The 20,572-nt window shown below is 37.1% G+C and overlaps 1 protein-coding gene across 2 annotated transcripts in view; it reads right to left on the bottom strand.

Moving 5' to 3' along the window:
* Positions 1 to 3,918: 3,918 nt before the first annotated feature.
* The window catches only part of ITGA1 (integrin subunit alpha 1), a 76,425-nt gene continuing 59,771 nt past the window's right edge, over positions 3,919 to 20,572 (bottom strand). For both annotated transcript variants that reach the window (XM_072859176.1, XM_072859177.1), the window contains exons 21-30: positions 20,463 to 20,543; positions 18,612 to 18,688; positions 17,815 to 17,904; positions 16,657 to 16,759; positions 15,041 to 15,154; positions 13,327 to 13,431; positions 12,085 to 12,189; positions 11,128 to 11,220; positions 9,496 to 9,612; positions 3,919 to 8,724 (exon numbers count right to left, since the gene is read on the bottom strand). In XM_072859176.1, coding sequence (XP_072715277.1) covers positions 8,680 to 8,724; positions 9,496 to 9,612; positions 11,128 to 11,220; positions 12,085 to 12,189; positions 13,327 to 13,431; positions 15,041 to 15,154; positions 16,657 to 16,759; positions 17,815 to 17,904; positions 18,612 to 18,688; positions 20,463 to 20,543 — 930 coding nt within the window. In that variant the 3' untranslated portion in view covers positions 3,919 to 8,679. The remainder of the gene's footprint in view (positions 8,725 to 9,495; positions 9,613 to 11,127; positions 11,221 to 12,084; positions 12,190 to 13,326; positions 13,432 to 15,040; positions 15,155 to 16,656; positions 16,760 to 17,814; positions 17,905 to 18,611; positions 18,689 to 20,462; positions 20,544 to 20,572) is intronic.

The raw sequence follows: 20,572 nt of genomic DNA, 5'->3' as shown, positions 1-20,572 counted from the left end.
ATGAATAATCAGGAAGACAGACTTCTTAGCATGTATAAGGATTAGTTATTTTTAGTATTTAGCTAATTCTATAATTTAATTCCAAGCCATTATTGAGAATATCATGGCTGATTTGACTTTAATAGATATATTTATGTATTCTTAATACTGTATTATTAATGAATAGTTGCCTTCCCCTACTGGGAACCTGCATAGAGGGCAGAAGATTAGTGACAGCTGAAAATATCCTGTAGTCTCACTTCCCTTTGAAGGCCTCTGCATGGAAAGGGTGAACAGCTAATTCAGGCAGCAAGATTCCCTCTATGTAGGTTTCAGAAATACCTACGCTGCTGACTCGAAGTGAAAAGCAGTCATATAGTTCAGGAGGACTGACGTCAGGATAGGTGTCAGACACCTGAAGTAGTATGTAATATGTAATGTGTGAAGTGGCACGGTGAGCCCCCTCCCCAGGCAAACACACGTGCGCACCCTGTGTGAGGCAAACTGAGACCCATGTTTAATGCCTGTTGCCAAGCTTAGTCTTCACAGCTGAAAAGTCACAGGGCACAGCGGTTAATGGATCACGCCTGCCATAGCCGACGTATTCTTTCTGTCTGACTCTTTGGCTGTGCTTTTAAACCAAGGTAAGTCTGGACTCAGTCTCCTCTGCCTGGCTGTGCATACCCAACTCCACCTCTTGTGGTGGCACTAGCACTTGTACAAGGGTGTAAGGAGGCAGTCAGGGGGTTGGTGTGGCTGAAAACTAACATACACGCACACAGACAGACACAAAGGAAGTTGCAGATGGGTTACAAAAGCAGACAAAAGGCAGATCAGTTTAAAATCCATGGAGTTTCCTCCTTTATGTCCCCATGCATCTCAAACCCTCTGAGAATCATCCAAATCCACTTTGGGAAGCTGATTTTCTTACATGGTGATCAGGAGTAACCTACCTTGTTACACAAGCCATCCCAGAGTAAAAATTTTAAACCAAGCAACCTGTTTTCCACAAAACCTCTTAAAAATTAACAGAAAAGGGCTAATAGAGATGACAAAGACTCAACACAGACCATGGCAAAATGTTTGAAAGTCCGGCTGGGTCAGCATGCACTTGATTTCTTAACCAGGTAATATGAACCTTGGAGGGACTAAATGGGATTCAATATTGAAGAAGTCAGGATTTTAGGGAGAAAACACAGCAGCCATAGGTAGTTTAATGCTGCTTTCTGCTACAGGCAAAGACAAGTATGCCAGTGTTCTGATCTGAAGAGCAGTCCTGCAGGAATAATATTCATGTCCTTTAAAGTGAGGCTGTCCTCTGAAAAATACACATGAAATTGATATTCAAGACAGGGTTCAAAGTAAAACCTTCAAAAGGTGTATAGTGTGGGTGTCATATCCTCACTAATAGCTGTATCACTCTCCAGTCCTGCTCCCAATGCACAGCACTGCTTCCTGCTCTAGACATACCAGCACACATTTACCTATTTAATGCTGTTTTGACTGAACTATGTCCTGCTTAGCACAGAGTCTAGATATATTTTTACCGATTCTTTTTCCAGGTAAGCAAAGCTTGTGCCTGTCATGGGGAGATTATATTAACAGGAAATAAGGTAGCCAGTGAAGAAATGTTCCCATTGACCTGTGATCCCCTAAAGTGAGGCCTGATATGGGAGGCTGCTAGTGCAGCCTACATAATTTCATGCTCTCTAGAGCAGCTGGTGTGCTCCCCCAGCAACTTCAGCCCATTTCCCAAAGCATTAACCTTGATACCGCTCCAATAACCACTTGAACTAATAAAAATAGTGGATATCTTGAAAATACTTCTCAGACAGGAGTTATAAGTACATGATGAGAAGATGAGAACTTCTATGTCCTCAGAATATGCCTTTATTTACATTTTTCACCATTTCTATTTTGAAAACATAGTAGTTGTTTTCTTGTTTCTGGAATTACGACCTATCCATTCTTGCTTTTTATTTGCCTGTCACAAAAAGTTGGTCAACCATTTGGTAGGCATTTTTTAGCAAACCTGACTCCCTTAACAATTCCCACTAAATCACACTGAATTTTAAATTAATTAGGTGAGATGAATTTAAGTCTTAATGCATTGCTTTGTTGTTGTTGTTTTTTTCTTTCTGATATTGTTTGCAGCTTAAAAGTGTTAAGCTAATAAAAAATAATACTGAATATAAAAAAAAATACCTTTTGGTAGATACGTAACTGCTGAATTGGACCTAGTCTCAACTGATCATTTGCTACATTGTCTACCATTAGCTACTAAACCTTGACTTAAAGATGAAATATCAGACAGGTGGGTGGGGGATAAAATGTGGTAATGAGATCAAGTGTTGTCTAGTTGACCAGATGTACAAAAGTGTTCCATATCAGATTGCAGAAATCTTACTCAGCCTATAAGAAAAATTCTTTTTGCGGGGCAAACAGGCCAGCCCTCAATAACTGGTATGAAACCTGAAAGTGCTTTGCATGAAGGGATGAATTATGTTGCAGCAGTATCTTATAAGACATACATTGGTCTCTAAATATACTTGCTAATGGCTGTTTGCTGAGAGCTATAGGCATCTTTCCAAATACTGGACATTCATGACATAAAGGAGGCCAGAGACTGTGAATTAGTTTTGGCAGATCCCTCAAATAAACCGCAAAAAGCAACTCAGTAGTTTTTGAGGTTCCTGAGAACCTGAAAACCTACAACATCAATAGCACCAGAACTTTTTTTTCTGGCTAACACGGTAACGGGAAGTTTCAGCTGAACCCTAGAAGTTTTGAGATGTAATAGCATCTGTTGTGGCATAGTGTAAAATAACTGAGGCCAGAGTAATAGGCTCGTCAGTGAAATTTTATGAGCTGGCAAACAAGAAAGTGAGCTATTAATGGGTATTAATTTGGGCCATGAGATGAGAATACTCAGCAAGGTTTGTGTATAAAATTCTCCAAAAGGAAAGAAAATGAATTACTTTTCTCAGGTTATGTCTACTGTCACAAAATTGCAAAACTTCAAATGCTTTTTAGAGAAAACTGAGGAGATCCTCTGTTTTTCATCTTATCCTCTCTGATAAGATGAAAAGGCTCTGTAATGGAAGATGATATGAGGAAACTTTCACTAGAGAGATCCTATTCCTTTACCCCAGGAGGAAGAACAATGGCACTCAACATGAATAAACCTTAAGGACTATTATGTAATGCTGAACCAGATCTGTGAAGCGTTACAATAAATATTAACTTCCAGTACCAAATCAAGCTGAACCATAACTGAGAAGCGGGATTTCACCATGGCCACTGCTGAAAGTGAACACAGAGTGTGTGACGGGGATGGACAAAGTGTGCCAAGACAACTAGCCCACTAGATGGAAATGTGCAATCCACTTTGAATACTTCTGCTCCTTCTCCCATTTCTTTGAAAATCCCTAGGAGGTGCAACATTCAGTGAGCCCTTGAGGAATGTCTGTCCTTTCTGAGAAGACTTGAAACACTGAGAAAAGGAGAAGGGCAGAAGGGTAAGTGCACGACGGGAAAAGCAGTAAAGGAGCGCTATGCCCCACTATACTACAGTCAGAAGAAAAATCTGCCTGAGGGTCTTTTTCTCACCCTTTTTTTTGACTGAAAGAGCAAAGTCCAATGTCTCTGGGGTCTCAGCCCTCAGTCTTTGTAATTAAAACATGAATGCATTGAGGATGGCTTCTTTAAACAGAATCCAGTTGTGCTGTCTAAACTGTGGTATCACCTAGTTGTTACTAACACTTCATGATTGCTTTAATATTTATGACTCTTCATTCTTATGGCGCTCAGACGACACCCACTGCATGAACTGCTGTTGCCTTTGAACTGTGAAGTGTTAGGGCTGCTTCTGCTAAATGCAGTGAATTGTAATCCAGTTTTGTGCAAATGATATTACATAATATTACACTTCTTGCTGTGAGAAAGTGATTCTAGCTCTTTTTTAATTCCATTGAAAAGCAATTTAAAACAAACAAAAACAGAAGTGACTTTTTTTTCCGATTTTCATTGAAATACTCCCATGGAAAATGTCCAGCAAACTCTAATGATCAGATATATACAGAGTAGGACATTTAGTAAGAACTCCCCTATGACTAGACAGGATGTTGCTATTGGAGAACTGTGATTCACCTTCAAAGTAGTCTCTGATGAGATGACAGTTAAGTAATTACATGGTTTGTAATGTTTTCTAAAAGTTAACTGTGATATTAAAGGTGTAATCTTTGCCTTCTAGGAAGTTTTGATACAAATGTTTACTGAGCTTTAAGGAAGATGAAGTGAATAATTTACAACTATGCAAGACAATGGACTGTTTGGGTCACAGGAATAAGTTGTACAGAAAAATCACTGGATAGGAAGAATAGTTAGATGAATGAATGTGTCTTCAACTTTCATGTATGTAATGTCATGAAAACAAATCTGTGTCAGGAAGTCATATGGTCCTCTTAAAAGCTTTCAAATGTGGCTATAAGTACAGAATCCATACAATTAATGGCGATGTATTTCTGAGAGCTTGGCCACATTCAAGCTTTCCTGGATTTTATTCTGTGCAAGAATGCTTATTTCTACAATAGCTTTCTATTGACAGATAGATGGATTTGGTTTTAGGTATTGAAATGCCTTTATATTATTCTTATATCAATGAAAAGAAAACAGACTACAAAGGAAGCTCGCTAGCCTCTTTAATTTTTTTTTAATCAATAAAACACATGGAATAATTTTACAGGAAAAAGAAAATGCTGTGCAGAATGTTGCGATTTTCTTAAAAAGGATGCAAATTCCCTCCTGTTAAGTGGTATAATTAACAACAGTACATTCTGATTCTCTTGCTCTGTTTTTATTTTTGAATGGGATCATCATCTATACAATAGTTAATTCAAGAAATTAAAACCATTAGACTATGTGGAATTCATTAGATGAGTGTGTCCCTAACTCCAGCCTCTCGGTGCCAAGTGAGATGAAAACCCTTGGCTCCAGTTGAAGGTGGATTCCCCTGACTCAAGCTCTGCAGAAGAGGAACATCATGCTCAAAATGACTCAGCACAGGATATGTACTAAACGGCTCAGGTAAGGAGTTGGTTGTGGTTGTGTCTGTAGCAAGGGCTCATAATAGAGACCTAGAGTGACACCAGACAAGCACAGGAACATAAGCAGCGGCCCAGGGAGACTGCTGTAATGTAGACGCTGTTTTCTAAGTGTTCTAAAACTACATACGGGATCAACAGCCTCTAGAACAGCCTCAGATTGAAGCAGGAGCGATGGTTTAAAGCTCTTGCTCCTTTCCAGAGAAGTTCTCTGCTATAGAAATGTAGCTCGTCCATTCCCTCTAAGATTAGCTACTTCAGTGCTGAAGTTAGGAACTGAGCTGGGCCAGAGTCCCTCCTTTGCTTAAGCTCTGGTTATACACCCAATTTATTTTTTTTTTTACACGTTTTTGTTTGAATTAAAAAGTTTTTAGCTTGTAAGTTATTAGAATCATATCACAATCCTAATGTGTCTTTTTATAGGAACAAAACAGGTTACATTCTGTTCTGATATTTTTTGTGCCTGCCAAATTTCAGTGAGATGTTCCTGATGTTTGCAGTATTGCTTTCAGTAGGCTTTTCTGTTGTATATAGTGAAAAGCAGTAAAACACTGCTCTTGCAGCGCTGTGTGGAAAGGCTCTTATGTGCAATTTTACTGATTTAGGCTGTGTAAGAATAATGTGCTATAGTGCTATCCCCTTTACATACTTATATTTTAAATAGATACTATAATTGAAAATCTGCTAATAGGACAAACGCGAAAAGGGAGAACGCATCATGACAAAGAGGAAAGCAGTGCGCTTATATGAAGCTTATTACTGTTTTTACAGTGCAAAGCAAGTTTAAAAAGAATGGAACACCGATCTCAAACATACTTTGCATTGATAGAATACTTATGTATTTTTGCGTAGTCCTTATCTAGGGAAATAGACTGTTCTACTGACTTATATTTTTTTTGGTTAGGCTGATGCTTTCAAATAAGACATGAAATGTCATCAGAAAAGTAAAAAGCTCTGGTTAACAGCTTATCGTAACTAAAAAGTGAAACACTTAAACAAAATAAAAGTATGTTGCATAAAAATGATGTGTGGCTTGCACAACTTGTGAGTAATTTTATGAAGCCAGGAAAAATGACCTCATGGTTAACAAACAAGCTGAATAATAATAAATATAGGTACTTCCTTTGCTACCACAGACTTTCTATGTGTGCATAGGTGAGTCACAATTCCTTCATAATTCTGTTCCTTTACAAAACCATAATAGGATAACAGCACTGCTGTGCCTTTACAGAGATACTATAAAGAAAAAACATTTACAATTCTAAGGCATTCAGATGCTATGGTGACAAGTGCCATTTAAATCTTTCAAACAAATTGGGACAATCATAAATTTTCTTAAAATAAAACCTCCATCTCACATGGGACTGAAAACACCTCTGCGAATATTAATTTATCTTCACTGTTCAACAAATGGATTTTTGCTTTCCTTTGAGGACTATTTAACTGGCACAATGAATGAAGCAGGGATTCTATCCACAACTCCTCTACATCATTTTTTTGCTTCCATTCAAGTCTTCCTTTTGTGCTCAGAACCAGGGCAACTCACCTCGTACCCCTGCAGACAGGGTGCACTTTCAGGCGTGCAGACGAGCACAGCAAGCAAGTCCGCCGACTCGGTGGCTCTCCCAGGCTCCGCAAAGCACAGCCACCCACAGCGTTCCCATGGAGGGCTTTGCCCTCTCCTCTGAGTCACGCTGCTACCTTCAGCAGACTGCTGTTACGAAATAACCACCTTTCCCACAGACACAAAGAGAGATGGCAAACACTTTCAAACTTAATCCTACTTGCTGCATTCACGTAAGTCTCAGGCTTTCCCAAGAACTACTCTAGTTCAGGAACTAAATAGAAAGGACTTAAGAGTGACAGCATCTTTCAAACAATAAAGCACCTACTGGCACACTTCCAGAGTCGTACTTGCCAGCACGTTCAACCCAATCTATGGTCTCTTCTTAAAGAAAAAAAAGTCTTTATAAAATATATTACTGCTTTCTACACTATTACTATAAAGTCAGTGCTAAGTTAAAACCTTTTGGAAAACTACAATTTTTTTTTTTTTCACTTCAGTGACATTTGTACCAAGAGGAGGAACAAATTTTCCTGGCTTCCTTGGCAAGGCAAAGCTTTTCTGCAATCAAGTACATCTTATAGAAGTTAGTACATCTCCCCAACATTTTCTGATCTATTGGCAATCAATACTGAGTTGTCTCATGCTGAGGCAACATTGCACTTTGCCAGCACGCCTCCATTTTCTTCTGTTAATTTTGTGTGGCTGCAAGTAATATAGGAAGCTCTCAAGGACGAGGCACAGCCCAGGAGTCCCAGGGAGAGATCCTTGTGGAAGGAAGACAAGTGCATGAAAGAAAGGAGGAAACTGTATAGTCTAAATAGAAAGAAAAAATTCTTAAAGAAATCTTTTGCTATCTACATTTCAGTGTATTCTCATATAAACTTCTACTCTTGACACAAAATAAACATCATTTGTTAAGTGCTTAATTAGTATGCAAATTCTTCATCACTTCTTAAACTCAGAAGTAACAAAGATGAGGTGTGACTTATAATACTAGAAGAAGCTTGCCAGTGCTGAATTTCCTATCTGTGCTCTTTTGTTAATTATCATTTTGTACACTTTAAACTCATTGGATTAAATAGCTAGACAATAAATGTACAGTGACAGTTTACGAAGCACCCTCCTGGCTACTCCAAGATATACAGCAAGAGTCAAACTTTCAGGGTACCTCTAAACATTTTCTGCATAAATATGGACATTTCAATTTGCAGATACAATTGTGCCCCTGCTTATTTGAGTACAGTGTGCAATCAGATGGGCTTGAATGTTTTGTGCATACATTTTTAGGCCTGCCAAAAATCTGTTTCAAGTTCAAACAGTTCTGTAATTTAATGAATCAATCCTTTATGGTCTGCTTGACCATAAAAATCTCTTTCTTGGAGTATCCTGGGTTCAGCTGGACATGCTAAAACAAGCAGAAAGAGAAGTCCAAGGTATTTCAGTAATTTTCACCCAAAATTCTGCAGGTGCTTCTATCTTCTAATTGTCGTTACATCGGTTACCATGCAGTATTTGGTGCATTCCCAAACTTTGCATGTTCTGCTTTGTGAACTGACAGACTCCTTTCACAGAACTGATGTAAGTAGGCAATTTTGAAAATGATGTTTTTTCGTTTTGAAAATCGTAAGGTGATAAAAAAGACTGATATTGCTACATACAAGCTGATTTGTTGCGTAATTTGGAATGAAAAATGATTCCACATACATAGGTATATAAAAATATGATTACTCATTTTCCATATTAAAAAACGTTAGAATCTTTGAACTCAGTTACTCTCAAAAAATGAGTAACACTTGGAAGTATGTCCTTGAGTATCACAAAATGCCATAAGGTTGTTTATTCTTCCTTTGCATCATTCCTTTGCATCATTCCTTTGCATGCGTGCTTGATTTGCTTCTTGTTGTTCTGCTTCTTGTTTTTTTAATGTATCAGAGTTTAGAAAACATTGTGACCACTGCATCTAAGTTTATAATTTTACAGTAACATTTTTTGAGGCAGACCTGAGCAAAAATTTCTGCTTTTTTTTTTCCTTCATTTCTCCATTTTCTTCTTTAGTGGTCTCTTGAAAAATCCAGCCTGCAAGAAAGAAAAAAGTGACTAAGAACTGCTCAAAGCATGCAACCCATATTGGTAGCATTCATGTGCTGGTTCTTACTACTATTTTAGTACTTTCAGTACAGTAAAAAGTCATCTAACATTTTATCACTGAAATACAACATTGGTTTTCCTGGAACAGAAAAACTAAAGAGACATGTCATGAAAGCAGACAAAAGGAATACAGTTAATGTATAGTGAGCAATTGCTGAATCATTGTTATGCTCACATAATGTCAAGGCTAAAACGCTTAATAATATTTGGTACTCAATCGAATAAATAATACTTTGTTTTATACTTGTCAAATTTTTCAAGAGATTATGCATGTTGAAATTTATAAACTGTAACCTTCTAACCCAAGTATGGACTAAATATTTAGCTTGGAGAAGAGTGCCCACTTGTGGTAATACTTACACCACAGGCCTAGCATCTCTTGCACAAAGAGAAAACCTGGTTATCAAAGGCCCCAGCCAAAGCTAATTAAAAAAACCCCTTAATAAACCCTTAATCATACTAAATTATATTTTTATTTTTATTTTCACAACATACTGGCAATACAGGCTTCAGTTGGTTAGCATTGCATGTTACATGTCATAAAAATGTAGTGTTATTATTCATTTTGTCATTTCTAAAAGATTTCACTCTACTTATTAGATAATATTAGTGTCTGTGAGGTTCTAGTCATGAGAAGGATGTGGCAGAGAAATTAAGTGTATTTGTTTATTTTCATGAAGACAAGAACGTGCAGCTTACCTTCCACAAAGCAAATATAAGCAGTGCAAGAATCAAGAGTCCAGCGAAGATACTCAGGAGGATAACCCATAAGGGGACTGTACCCGGTGGGAGTTCTTTGGAAATCTTAATCATGGTCTGCAAAGTGTTCAGAATATGAGCAATAAATAACTTGTCCTAAAATATCAACAGCGCAGCATGACTTTTATCAGCATGCAGTGATTTTCCAGGGTACCACTTCATTCTAAGTACAGGAATTTGTAGGACGGAATTGAGAAAATAATCTCCAACATTAAACGCTATATTTACATAATATCTTTCACTTTGTAAGTGCATTCATTTCATGAGGGTCAGCCCTGCTATAAGTAAGTAGTCATTGTTATAAAGGATACAGGGCCAAAACCATGAGTAGTTGAAGTGTATGTTAGGGAGTTTCTTTAGTATATTCTTCATCACTCAATGCCTGCCTCCCTGGAAGATGGCAGTGATTAACAAGCTTCTAAACTGATTAAATGAAATAAGTGTAAAAGGCTGTGTAGATACAAATTTGATTTTAAACCAGGCATATCTGGTGTAAACTAAACTGAAATAAGGAATATTCACATTTAAATAAATATGAACATATAGGATTTTGCATTATTTTAACTTAAGAATTTATTAGAGACACAATTTTATAGTTCAAAAAAGCATTGAAGAGCTGAACACTAAACATTCAACTTGAAATTATGTCTTAAAAAAAGTTAATTCTGAAATTCTTTGGTTTGTAAAGGCAGCTCTCATTATCTGCAAGCCTCTCAGCTGTGTTTTCAGTCCTGGATTGAATTTTAATTTATCACTTAAAAGAAATGCCTGGATACAATACCAGCTAATAGTTGACCTGTGATGTTTGTATTTCCAAAAATATTTTGCACAAGATGTAATTCACACTGAATATCACTTTGCTTTAAATTTTGGGGTTTAACAATAATAACACATAATAAGACTTTTGCTTAAAAATGTACATTGTAGTAAATAAGCCCCTGCATGTACACGTTATCACAGAAAAGCAATGCATTAACTACTATAAACATCTTGGAATAAAGAGTATTAAAGGATAAATAACAACTCTAACAAAATTAAAGACATTTCTCTTTATACCTGACACCACTGCTATAATGTTATATACTTTCTTATCTAAAAAAATGACAGGGAACTGCTGAAAAATAAAAGATCCTGTTTCAAATATATATTCTGGGTAATGAAGTGGAAAGAAATAATAAAGAAAGAAATAATAAAGAAAATACAATGTACAAACTAAGATCACTTTTAAATGATCCAGGACAATTTTTGAAATACTATTGATTCCTTAAAAGAATTTTAATTATGCTTTTAATTTACATAGATGCAGGAAGCATTTATACTGCAGCAGGCAGAAATACTTTAGACACCCAGGTACATCTCACCCAGGTACATCGGTAGGTAATGGGATTATGGTATCATCATCTGACTAGTTCCGAAATTTATACTGCAATACGAGATCACTTACTTTTATTTAGAGTAGGATAATACATTACAACAGGTAACAATCAGTTCGCTAGTAATGAACGAAAATGAATGATTCAGTAGCACAATAAATCCTATGAAGAGTAAATCCATGAATTATCATGTTCTTACCTCCAGTTTTTGATGGTCATTTCTCAAAATCAGTGATGAGTTCTCACTCTTAAGTAATGCTTTCACAACAAGGGTTAAGCTGTGAATACTTGCCTGGGAGAAGAGAGAAATGGCTATGGTTTATAATTAGGGATTTTGAAGTAGAAAGCTTTGTAGAAACGAGAAGGGCGAAAGCAAAACTTAATGCTAAAGTTTTGGCAGATGCTGAAAAATGTGAAAGTCAGTGAAGCTGCTCATGTGTGTCACCTTCAGCACACACATATCATTGTTTACGAGACAGCAATACAGCTTTGAAAGAGTAGAGAGCAGAGATTTCAAAGAAATACTAATTAATCCTGGAGTCCTAAACTTTGGCCACAGGGACAGATTCAGGCTTTCTAAAATTCTGCTGTATCTCCCCTCCTGTCCTGTTATTTTCCAGAGAAAAACAAAGACACAAGCCAGGAACTCAGTATCAGAAATTCGTCAACTGAGCAAAACAAACCACAGCCTGGTCCTTATAACCATCAGACAATACAGAGGTGTGCTCTGAGGTAGCCTCTCTCTCCTCTGCTCTTTTTGATCAAAAATCCTTTCTAGACTTGAGAAATCTTTCCAGATTAAAACTTATTTAAAAATTGTGTGCTTCTATGTACCCCTCCTTACATCTGCTGAATTAGAATTTGTGGATGCATAAATAGCTATTAAAAAAAGGACCATAAATACAGAGTAAGTAAGGGGTGTCTTCTTACCATGTTTTGAAATTCCTGCTAAGTTCTAAATACTTACTTTAAGGATAATAAAATGCATGTAACTTAGTTTTGAGGAAATTTTAAAATAGCAAGAGAAATTATTTCAAATACTAGGGGACTGTGGAGACTTAAGGAAATTAAAGGTATAATTTTAATAGACAGTAGAAACATTGGCTTACGTTTCTCAAACCCAAGAGTATTCTGAATACAAATGGGATTTACTTACTTTTATGATGGTAGGTTTCCATACTCGTAATGAAACATTCACTTGATATATGTCAGATGGGACCAGGGCACAATTAATAGATGCGCAGCTGTATGTATCACAGTCCTGTTTAAAAGGGACCGGAAGGAATTAATAGGAAGAAACTTTTCACATTACTAAAATAAAAACATGTAAACTACTATATATACAAATCATAGACTTTCTATGATACCAATACTAAACTGACATTAATTACAGGGTTGTTTTATGTAAAAATGACACTGCAGTATATAAAACGAGTTGAGATATTAATGTTGTGGTAGAATAGACTCAGTTTTTGCAGGCTTGCTTAGCTTTGAGGAAGCTCTGTTACTGTAGATATGCAGCAAAAGGCATCAGCAGAGCTCCTAAAGGAGGCACAGCCTGTAACAGCATTTCTGCCAACACAGCTATGGCTTCTCTGCTATTTGATCCTTTCAAATAGTGGGACACCTGAATCTTTCAAGCAGGGCAGGATGTGTGTGTGAAAATTCAAGTAACTTTGCTTCCCAGTATCACTTGCTAGCTGGGAGGGCAGCAGAATTATGTTCAATGCTTTGGAAACATTTGCTTAGCCTAGACCTTTATTATCTCTGTGAAGGACTATGATAAACATGGCAAAATAATCTTCTCATGGCATGGTTTCATTTGCACAAGAAACTCAACTTGTACCTCTATGCTGAGGAGGTAGTATGATGGTTTTCCCACTGACATGCCAACATAACTACAGCAGCAAAATTACTTTACAACCCTTCCATCTAATGTGAGAGGCTAATCCTTTCCAAATGGGATCATCAATTACATTTCTACCCATTGCATGGAAAATCTGTCAGATCAGAGTGCTAGCATTTGAAAATATTTTCAATTAGATGTCTAAAAAAGTTGCAAGGGAGATGAGAAGCTTTTAAAATATTACTATGATTAATTACAATGGGAATATAGAAGGTGAAGATTTACTCAGCTGTCAAATGTGCTACTGTTATTTACATATTTACTAAATTAAAAAAAAAAAACAAACACCCCAAATTCAGTTCCACATAGTTTTGTAGCCAAATAAAAACTATAGCTAGTCTACATGAATATTGCTTTTCAGGCTATTAAGACAAAGTGAGTTTCCATAGGATACAGTTTGAGAGAAGCTTTCATATATTTATTGCAGAAGTACTCAGCTGAAAGATCTTGGTTAATATCTGGGATGAATATATATACTATATGTAGGCTTACCATAATTGTATCCTTTGTAGGTTCTTTTATTTTTGGCAACACAAATGGTTTCCCAGTGCTGATCCTTAAGGGATCTACAGGATAACTAGTTTGGCAGATGGCATTCTGTTAGCAGAAACACAAATATTATTCTTATTGTCTGAATATGCAATCTATTTCAAAAAAATGCTCTGGAAACAAGCCAACATCAATACTATTTAATATTTAATAACATTAATAATATTTACTAACCGCTAAATGCAATAAAACTGCATATTGCAAGAGTGCAGAATAGGAAATTCAGGTGGTATTGAAGTATCATTATTCAAACAAATGAGTTTTTGATGAGATAATTTAACCTAAACTCTCTCCAGCTACTTAAACATCTGTAGAAGCAAACAAGAGTTTCCTGCAAGATGACCACTACACACTACATGAACCAGCAAGAGTTGGCTATTAAAAGAGCTAAATAGCTTTTTCATTGGAATCCACAGAGGTTCTGCCTTAGCAAGCAGACAGGCAGGTTACGTGCAGGATTCAGGAGCCTCTGTTGCAGTGCCCAGGGAGGGGGAGCGGGTGCTGGAGCACTGCTAGACCTCCATGGCTCCTTCAAAGGCAGCTGGGAAAACCTTTGGTGTCTTCAGTGAGGGGGAATTTGTTTTTTTCATTTAGGTCATTCACTTTCAGATTGCTATCATGAAAAGGATTGCAAATCCCCTGCAGTGCACTTTGGCACACTCCTATCACTAGGGTGTAGCTAGCGGTAGATGGATTATACCCATAGAAAAAGCACAGATTTGTTAAGTTTATGGGCAAACTTGGGTCAAATGTGGTGATTGCCTAAGAATGAAAATAATGGGGGAAGGAATTTAAGAACAGACACAATTTCTTTGTATTCTAAACATGAAATATTTGGATTTTTTTGTTTTAAAATGAACCTTGAGCTTTCATTTAGACCATTTGGTTTATTTTTCAGTGGTGCAACACCTCAAAGTGAAATACTTGGAGAGAGGTGCACATGTGTGTGTGTCTCTGAGGGAAAGATTAAAAGAAAGAGGTTTAGGTCACTGCTTAGTGATATTTGGGTTCTTCAGCCATCCAGTTATTGATATAGCTCTAGTTTTAATACCTACAGATCTGGAATCATGGGATTTGCTGTAATTGTGATCTCCTCCAGCTGCTCTGGAGGAGTGAAATGGAAAAACTCAAAGGACTGCAGTGAAGAGCATTTGAAAGACATGACCTACCATCCCCTTCAAGATGTCTCAGTGCCCCAGAGAAGGAAGAAGCCAGAGGACTGCTAGTGCTGGAGAGCAGACGTGCAGGAAGGCTAATTTCAGTAACAGAAAGAAGAGGACTGAACAGGAGATTGAGCTCTAGATGTACACAGCAGGACTAGAGCATTTGCAACAAGCACTGCTGACAATGGAAATAACGGGAGGCTTACTAGGCAAAACTAAGAAAGAAACTTCTGTCACTCATCCCTCAGTCTGGACCTCTCATCACTTGGCAATATATCAAATTAACCTAGTTATAGTCCAGTTATCGTTCAACAACATTTTAAATTTGCTTGTTTCCTTTTACGAAAATTTATCTGTCTTCTTACTCTTAAAACACCAGCATCTTGTCTTTTAGACTAAAAGCAAGGCATAATCCCAAATGTTTGCATTTTGCAGTTCCTTACAACAAAATTTCAAATTTAAATTAATAATAAAAATACATATTCTTAGCTTACTTGGGAATGTGACAATGCAGTAAGGTAGAGAAGAGTGTTCTTGGCTGCTGTTACATTGGGATATAAGATCTGCAGTGTGAGGTTTGGCATTGGAAAGTGTTCGCCTTTTTCAATCTATTAAAGAAAAGTGTTTTGATTAGTACTTTCCTTATTTTGTTGGTATTTGATTGTGAGTTTTTTCCTTTCCTGTGCTTTTCTTTTCTTCTGTGTTTTTTTACGTTTCCAGAGTCTGTTATGCAAAAAGTGGTGTGATGGACTCTTACTTTTTCCCCGAGAACAGCCCGTTGTGAATTAGCAAACACATTCTTCTGTGGTGTTTGGTAACACAATGCTCTATTGAAGGAACTCAAATGAACAGGATGAAAGGGGCCATTTTGACATAAATTCCTTCTTGTTATCTTGTTTACTGCATCCTCTTATCATCTGGGATTTCTATCTAACGTAATTTCATTTCAATTTTTAATAAAGCCCCCAAAATGCCCCCAACATGGGGGAGGTGCCACTGTACCAGTGGTGGCTCCTGCTGGTTCCTCCTCAGGTGTGCTTAGGCAACAGCCCTCCTGCTCACCTGCTCCTCTCACATGTTTTCCCTCAGAAGATCACAGAACATATCTGTAAGCTGCTGCTCCTTCTGAACATGCCTGCTGTGGCCAAGGATGGAGAAAATGCCTAGATGGAATTGCTGGCAGGGGAATCGGTGATTCTGTCTCTGAAGTGAACGAGCTTAATCAATACTCATGAACCTGTTTAACTTTTTTCTTTGGACTACTCATTTGTGACAAGCTGCTTGCAGAGATGAGTTGTGCTTATGAGATCATAAATGGTATGCTCTGCTGTCCACTAGCTTTTATATTCAGAAAGCAAAGATTTTGAAATGAGATGAATAATGTCTTAACCACCCACAAAAAGTTTTGTGATTATTGGATTTGAACTTTTAGACCAAAAAAAGTATCTGAGTAAAACACTGTAGGTGGGTTAAAAAATCTAAAAAAACCTTTGCTATTGCTATTTAGTGAGAGTGAGAATTTTCCCATGGCCCATTTTTTACAGAGAGAAAGTTGATTCAGAGACTTTTATCCTTTGATATGGAACCCTTGTTCAGCTTTGGATTTGACACTGGGAAACAAGGATGGTCTTAAGATAACTAAGTTCAGTCCTACTGTAACTTGAGGCTGGGCTTCTAGTCCACTAAATAACTTTTCCAAGTGATTTTAGTTTGCAGTATTCATTCCACTAGGAAGATAACGTTCTTGGAGCACGGCATTTGCCTTTTTAAAAGCTGACTGAATTTTGGAAATATCTGTTCTAAACTGCAATGAACGTAGGTCAAATTCTCATTTACTAGGGCATTCTCTCTTTCCCCTGCCGAGGGCAGCAGCTCTAAAACCCACCCAAACTACTCTGCAGGAGGTGGACTACTCTGAGAACCTCTGACTCACCTTATTCCAAAGCAAGCAAGAAAAAAAATAGTGTTAAACACAAAATACCCATGTAGAAGGTTAACATATTGCATAGCTGCTATTTAAGTAATAGGCTATCACATTAAGCGATTCAAACCAGATGAAAAAAAAAGATTAAGCCAGTATCTATATTATGCAGTTTTAATTGTTTCTTACCCTATAATGCAGAGTAACTTCATCCCCAATCTGCTCTGTTGTGTTAATAGCAGTAGGGACGGTATCGTTTGCTGCTATTATAACATGGTGCTCTTTGAAAACACTGTGGATTAAAAAAAAAAACAAAAAACAAAACCAAACCCGAATAAGCACAAAAACTTCCTAAAAACTCTAGCAGTTAATAATATACGTCTTTTCATTATTTCATTAATCCTCCAGGACTAGTCTGGCAATTAAGAGTGCACTGCTACTTCCACTGAAGTTCAACTCATCCATTTTCTGAGTAGTGCTCACTTTTTATTATGTACATTTAAAAAGTTTTGTTCAGGTGAAACTACAAAATAAGCAAATATTGTTCCCAAAATAATACATCAGGGCCTGATTTTGCTGTTTTTATTCCAGCTGTGCAGTCCCTTATCCTCAGTATTGCCATGTGAAACAGACAGGATCCTATAAAAGACAGAACCAAGTAAAAAGAGAATAAAACCAGCATGTCCTAAATTCAACCTTATTCCCTATGGGACAAACAAAGGCTGTATTTGAACCATGAAATGCATCGAAAATGAATTTGATTTAATTATTTACACCTGCACCCACGCAAAGTACTCTACTGATAATATTTTAATCTTTTTCAGGGATAGAATTTAACTGAATTCTAGCTATTTCTAAAAATAAAGTGTACTACAAGACCTACATTAAAGTTTATGACTGAACTGATAAAAACAAACCTCTGAGAATCTAAAATTAAGGCAAATTTTTGAAGCTGGAAATCAAACACCACACCATGCAATATTATAGTGATACAAACTCATGGCCATCAGCAAGCTGGAAGTTATTTGCTTTCTTATGTACGTGAAACGCCTTTGAATGAATAGAGCAAAGTACAAAAATCAAAAAAAGCTGCTGTTGTACTTGCAAACTGCAGTTCAAATTTAAATAGATAAAACGGAGCTACAGCAAGATAGGGAAAGTGACTGCTCCATTATCTCATGTAACTGCTCTTTTCAATGAAGCCTGGTCTTCCTGTTCATGAGCTTCGAAGCTGCCATTTGTACATACTAACTGACCACAGCTCAACAATAAAACAATACTATATTCTCTTTGAACAACCTGTTCTCTACTGTGCTAGTAAATAGAAGTACAGAGAAGCATCAATACCTTACAAATATTAATCCTACTTCATATTTTACTGGAATTGTAACGTGTCCTCTGTTGTCACTTAAGGTCTCAGGTGGTTCTTCACTGTCACTAAAATAAAACAACATATGTCACTCAGATCAGAGTGTAATATTCATCTGCACATGCAACACTAGGTGGGAAAGGATCTTAAGAAACTGAAATAACTACAGCTCTGGGTATGAAGATACACTACCCATTTCCAGTTAATTACTATCTCCTAAAAATAAATTAAAAAGACTATTTCCAGTAACTAAAAAGTTAAGTGCTACACTAGTTCCAGCTCAGAGATGCATCTTTGTTAAAATTACAGACTGCAGTTGACTGAAGGAAAATGGACCAAGTAAGGGTCACTACTCTCACACCATCCCTGTATTTTGCAGGGACAGCAAACGCTGAGGGCAAGCGCATTCCTTTATCACAGACAACTTCTGCAATGCTCTTGCTCTTTGAAGACCAGACCTTTTTGTTTAGAATAAACTGTGACTCATGCTAAAGTGTGCAGTAATTTTGTAAGAGAATAAACCTTTTCTGAAGGTAAACTACTAGAAATTATGACTCATTTGTGACTCTCAGGCTCTAAAGTCAAACAGCTATTTATTTAGTCCACTCAGTCCACCGCTGGACTGAGTACATCTGTAAAGCTGCCAGCTCTACAGATTGTTCAACCACTTCTGAGTTCAGGAAAGTAATCCTTGTTTTACTGTGAAACACAAAGCTGTAGAGCTTTCTAAGAAAAAAAAAAAGCAGAAGGAAAACAAGCAATGATTGCAACTAACCTTGTTGCATATACATGAACAGTGGCATTTTCCAAGAGATATGATGCGTTGAATTGGAAAGATATTTTGAAGGAAATCTGTTTGGAGAGATACATTACACATTTTCAAAGAAAAAAAAAATAAAAGCACACTTGTAGGTTTGATCTGATGAAAAATGAGCAAAATTTTGCTACTTTTATCTGTGGAATACCTATTCACATTTTAACACTCTTCTGTGAATGAATCTGCTTTTTTGAATTTCTCCCAACCAAGAAGGAAATCTAATAGTTATCACTTCTTAAACAGAAGCCTCAATTTTTCAGAACTGAGAAGCCTCAGTGAAACTTATTATATAGTATATTAAAAATACATAGCTAAGTAATTCTTAAAAGAAACCAACTGGTCTTGCAAGCAATTTATCAAAACCATTTTTTTTCTCCAGTGAAGAAGAAACAAAGCTTCAAAGCCTGACTTCAAAGCCTGGCAATTACAGTGGAGATGAGCTGCCTATAGAAGGCTGCTAGAATATAGTAAAACACCTAGAATACCAAACAGAAATGTTCACGATGTAAATAAATTACTAACAGGTCTCACAAAAATTCCCTATGCATGATAACTAGGGCAAATCTATCACAATTTGGCACTACACAAGTTTTGGGAACACTGTCCCAAACATGTCCCTTTTCATATCCTGACACTTAAGGGTAATTTTATATGAAGCAAAAGTTTTACTATTTGATACTGTACAGGATTTTTCAGCTCAGACTTTTATTTTTCCGTTAATGTGTACAAATCTCTATTACTAAGTGACCCAGAGAAAGTTGTCTTAGATATTCTTCATATTAAAAAAAAAGCCAGGAAGAGGCTTTAAAAAGGAATGTGTTAGGGATGCTTATCAGTGAATCAGAGATTAATCGAATTCTGAATGCAAAGGAGAATATGAAATTTCTAAACTTAAGGATCTATAGCTACAGACAAACTAACAATCAAAGCATGAAACGAAAATGTGAAAAATCCAGTAAAGCTGGGAATGGAGCATTGTGGGCACTGGCATTGGGTAGTATGCTTATTTGGCTGCAAGAAAGTAACATCTGACTTAATTCCTACAAGTCCAAGACACAAGCTGGAACGTGTATGTGGGAGGCAATGTAAGAGGACATCTCTCCTGATCCTCCCTCCGTTATGCATCTGCAATACAGACCTGATATGACAGAGGAACAGACAAGAAACTGCCAGGAAAGACAGTTGGTCTTATTTGAATGCAATTTGATATTTCCTAATTCAATATCAGAACTATTTAAGTGAGGCTTAAATGCATATTTTCAAAGGCTAAATTTAGGTAAAGCTCGCTCTCTATTCCAGCAGGAGATGCAGACTTATCACTGGAGCTTTTCAAGCTGGAGCTCGATTTTAAGATCTGGCTTTGGCAGATCCAAGTTAGCATTTCCGCATACCAGCTTATTCTCTTTTAACCATCTGATTAAATTTTATATACAAAATAACTGAAGTCATAGGCTCCAACCCGTGGAATGCCACAGTGTCTAATATCTTATCAGTATATCCTAACCAATACCCTATACGTCTGGAGACAGACCCTTCTGGCCAGGTGTGCCGCTTGCCTTCTGACAGTGTCAAGGACGGTAATATGCACCTTTTACCTCCTCACATACCACAGCTAACTGCCCAGGTACTGAAGACCTGATGTTTTCCTATCTGGCTCAGTGCAATTCATATCAAGGATAGCCTGGGAAACACGCATGGACAGGTTTTGGGGTGAACTCAAGAGAAAAGAAATTCAGAGGTGATAGGGACTGCCCTGGCCTTAGAAACAACATGGAACAAGGAGAACTTGCATGCAGGGGGACTTTTTACCTCTTCTGCAGGTTTTAGAAATGGATATCCCACTTTACAGGTGATGTTGTGATTAGATTCACAGCTATCTTTCTGTATATCCTAAAGGAAAAAGAAAGTGAAATCATGAC

Source organism: Ciconia boyciana, chromosome 4, assembly GCF_034638445.1.
Source record: "Ciconia boyciana chromosome 4, ASM3463844v1, whole genome shotgun sequence".
Taxonomy (NCBI): domain Eukaryota; kingdom Metazoa; phylum Chordata; class Aves; order Ciconiiformes; family Ciconiidae; genus Ciconia; species Ciconia boyciana.
This window is presented reverse-complemented; position numbering and strand designations above follow the sequence as displayed.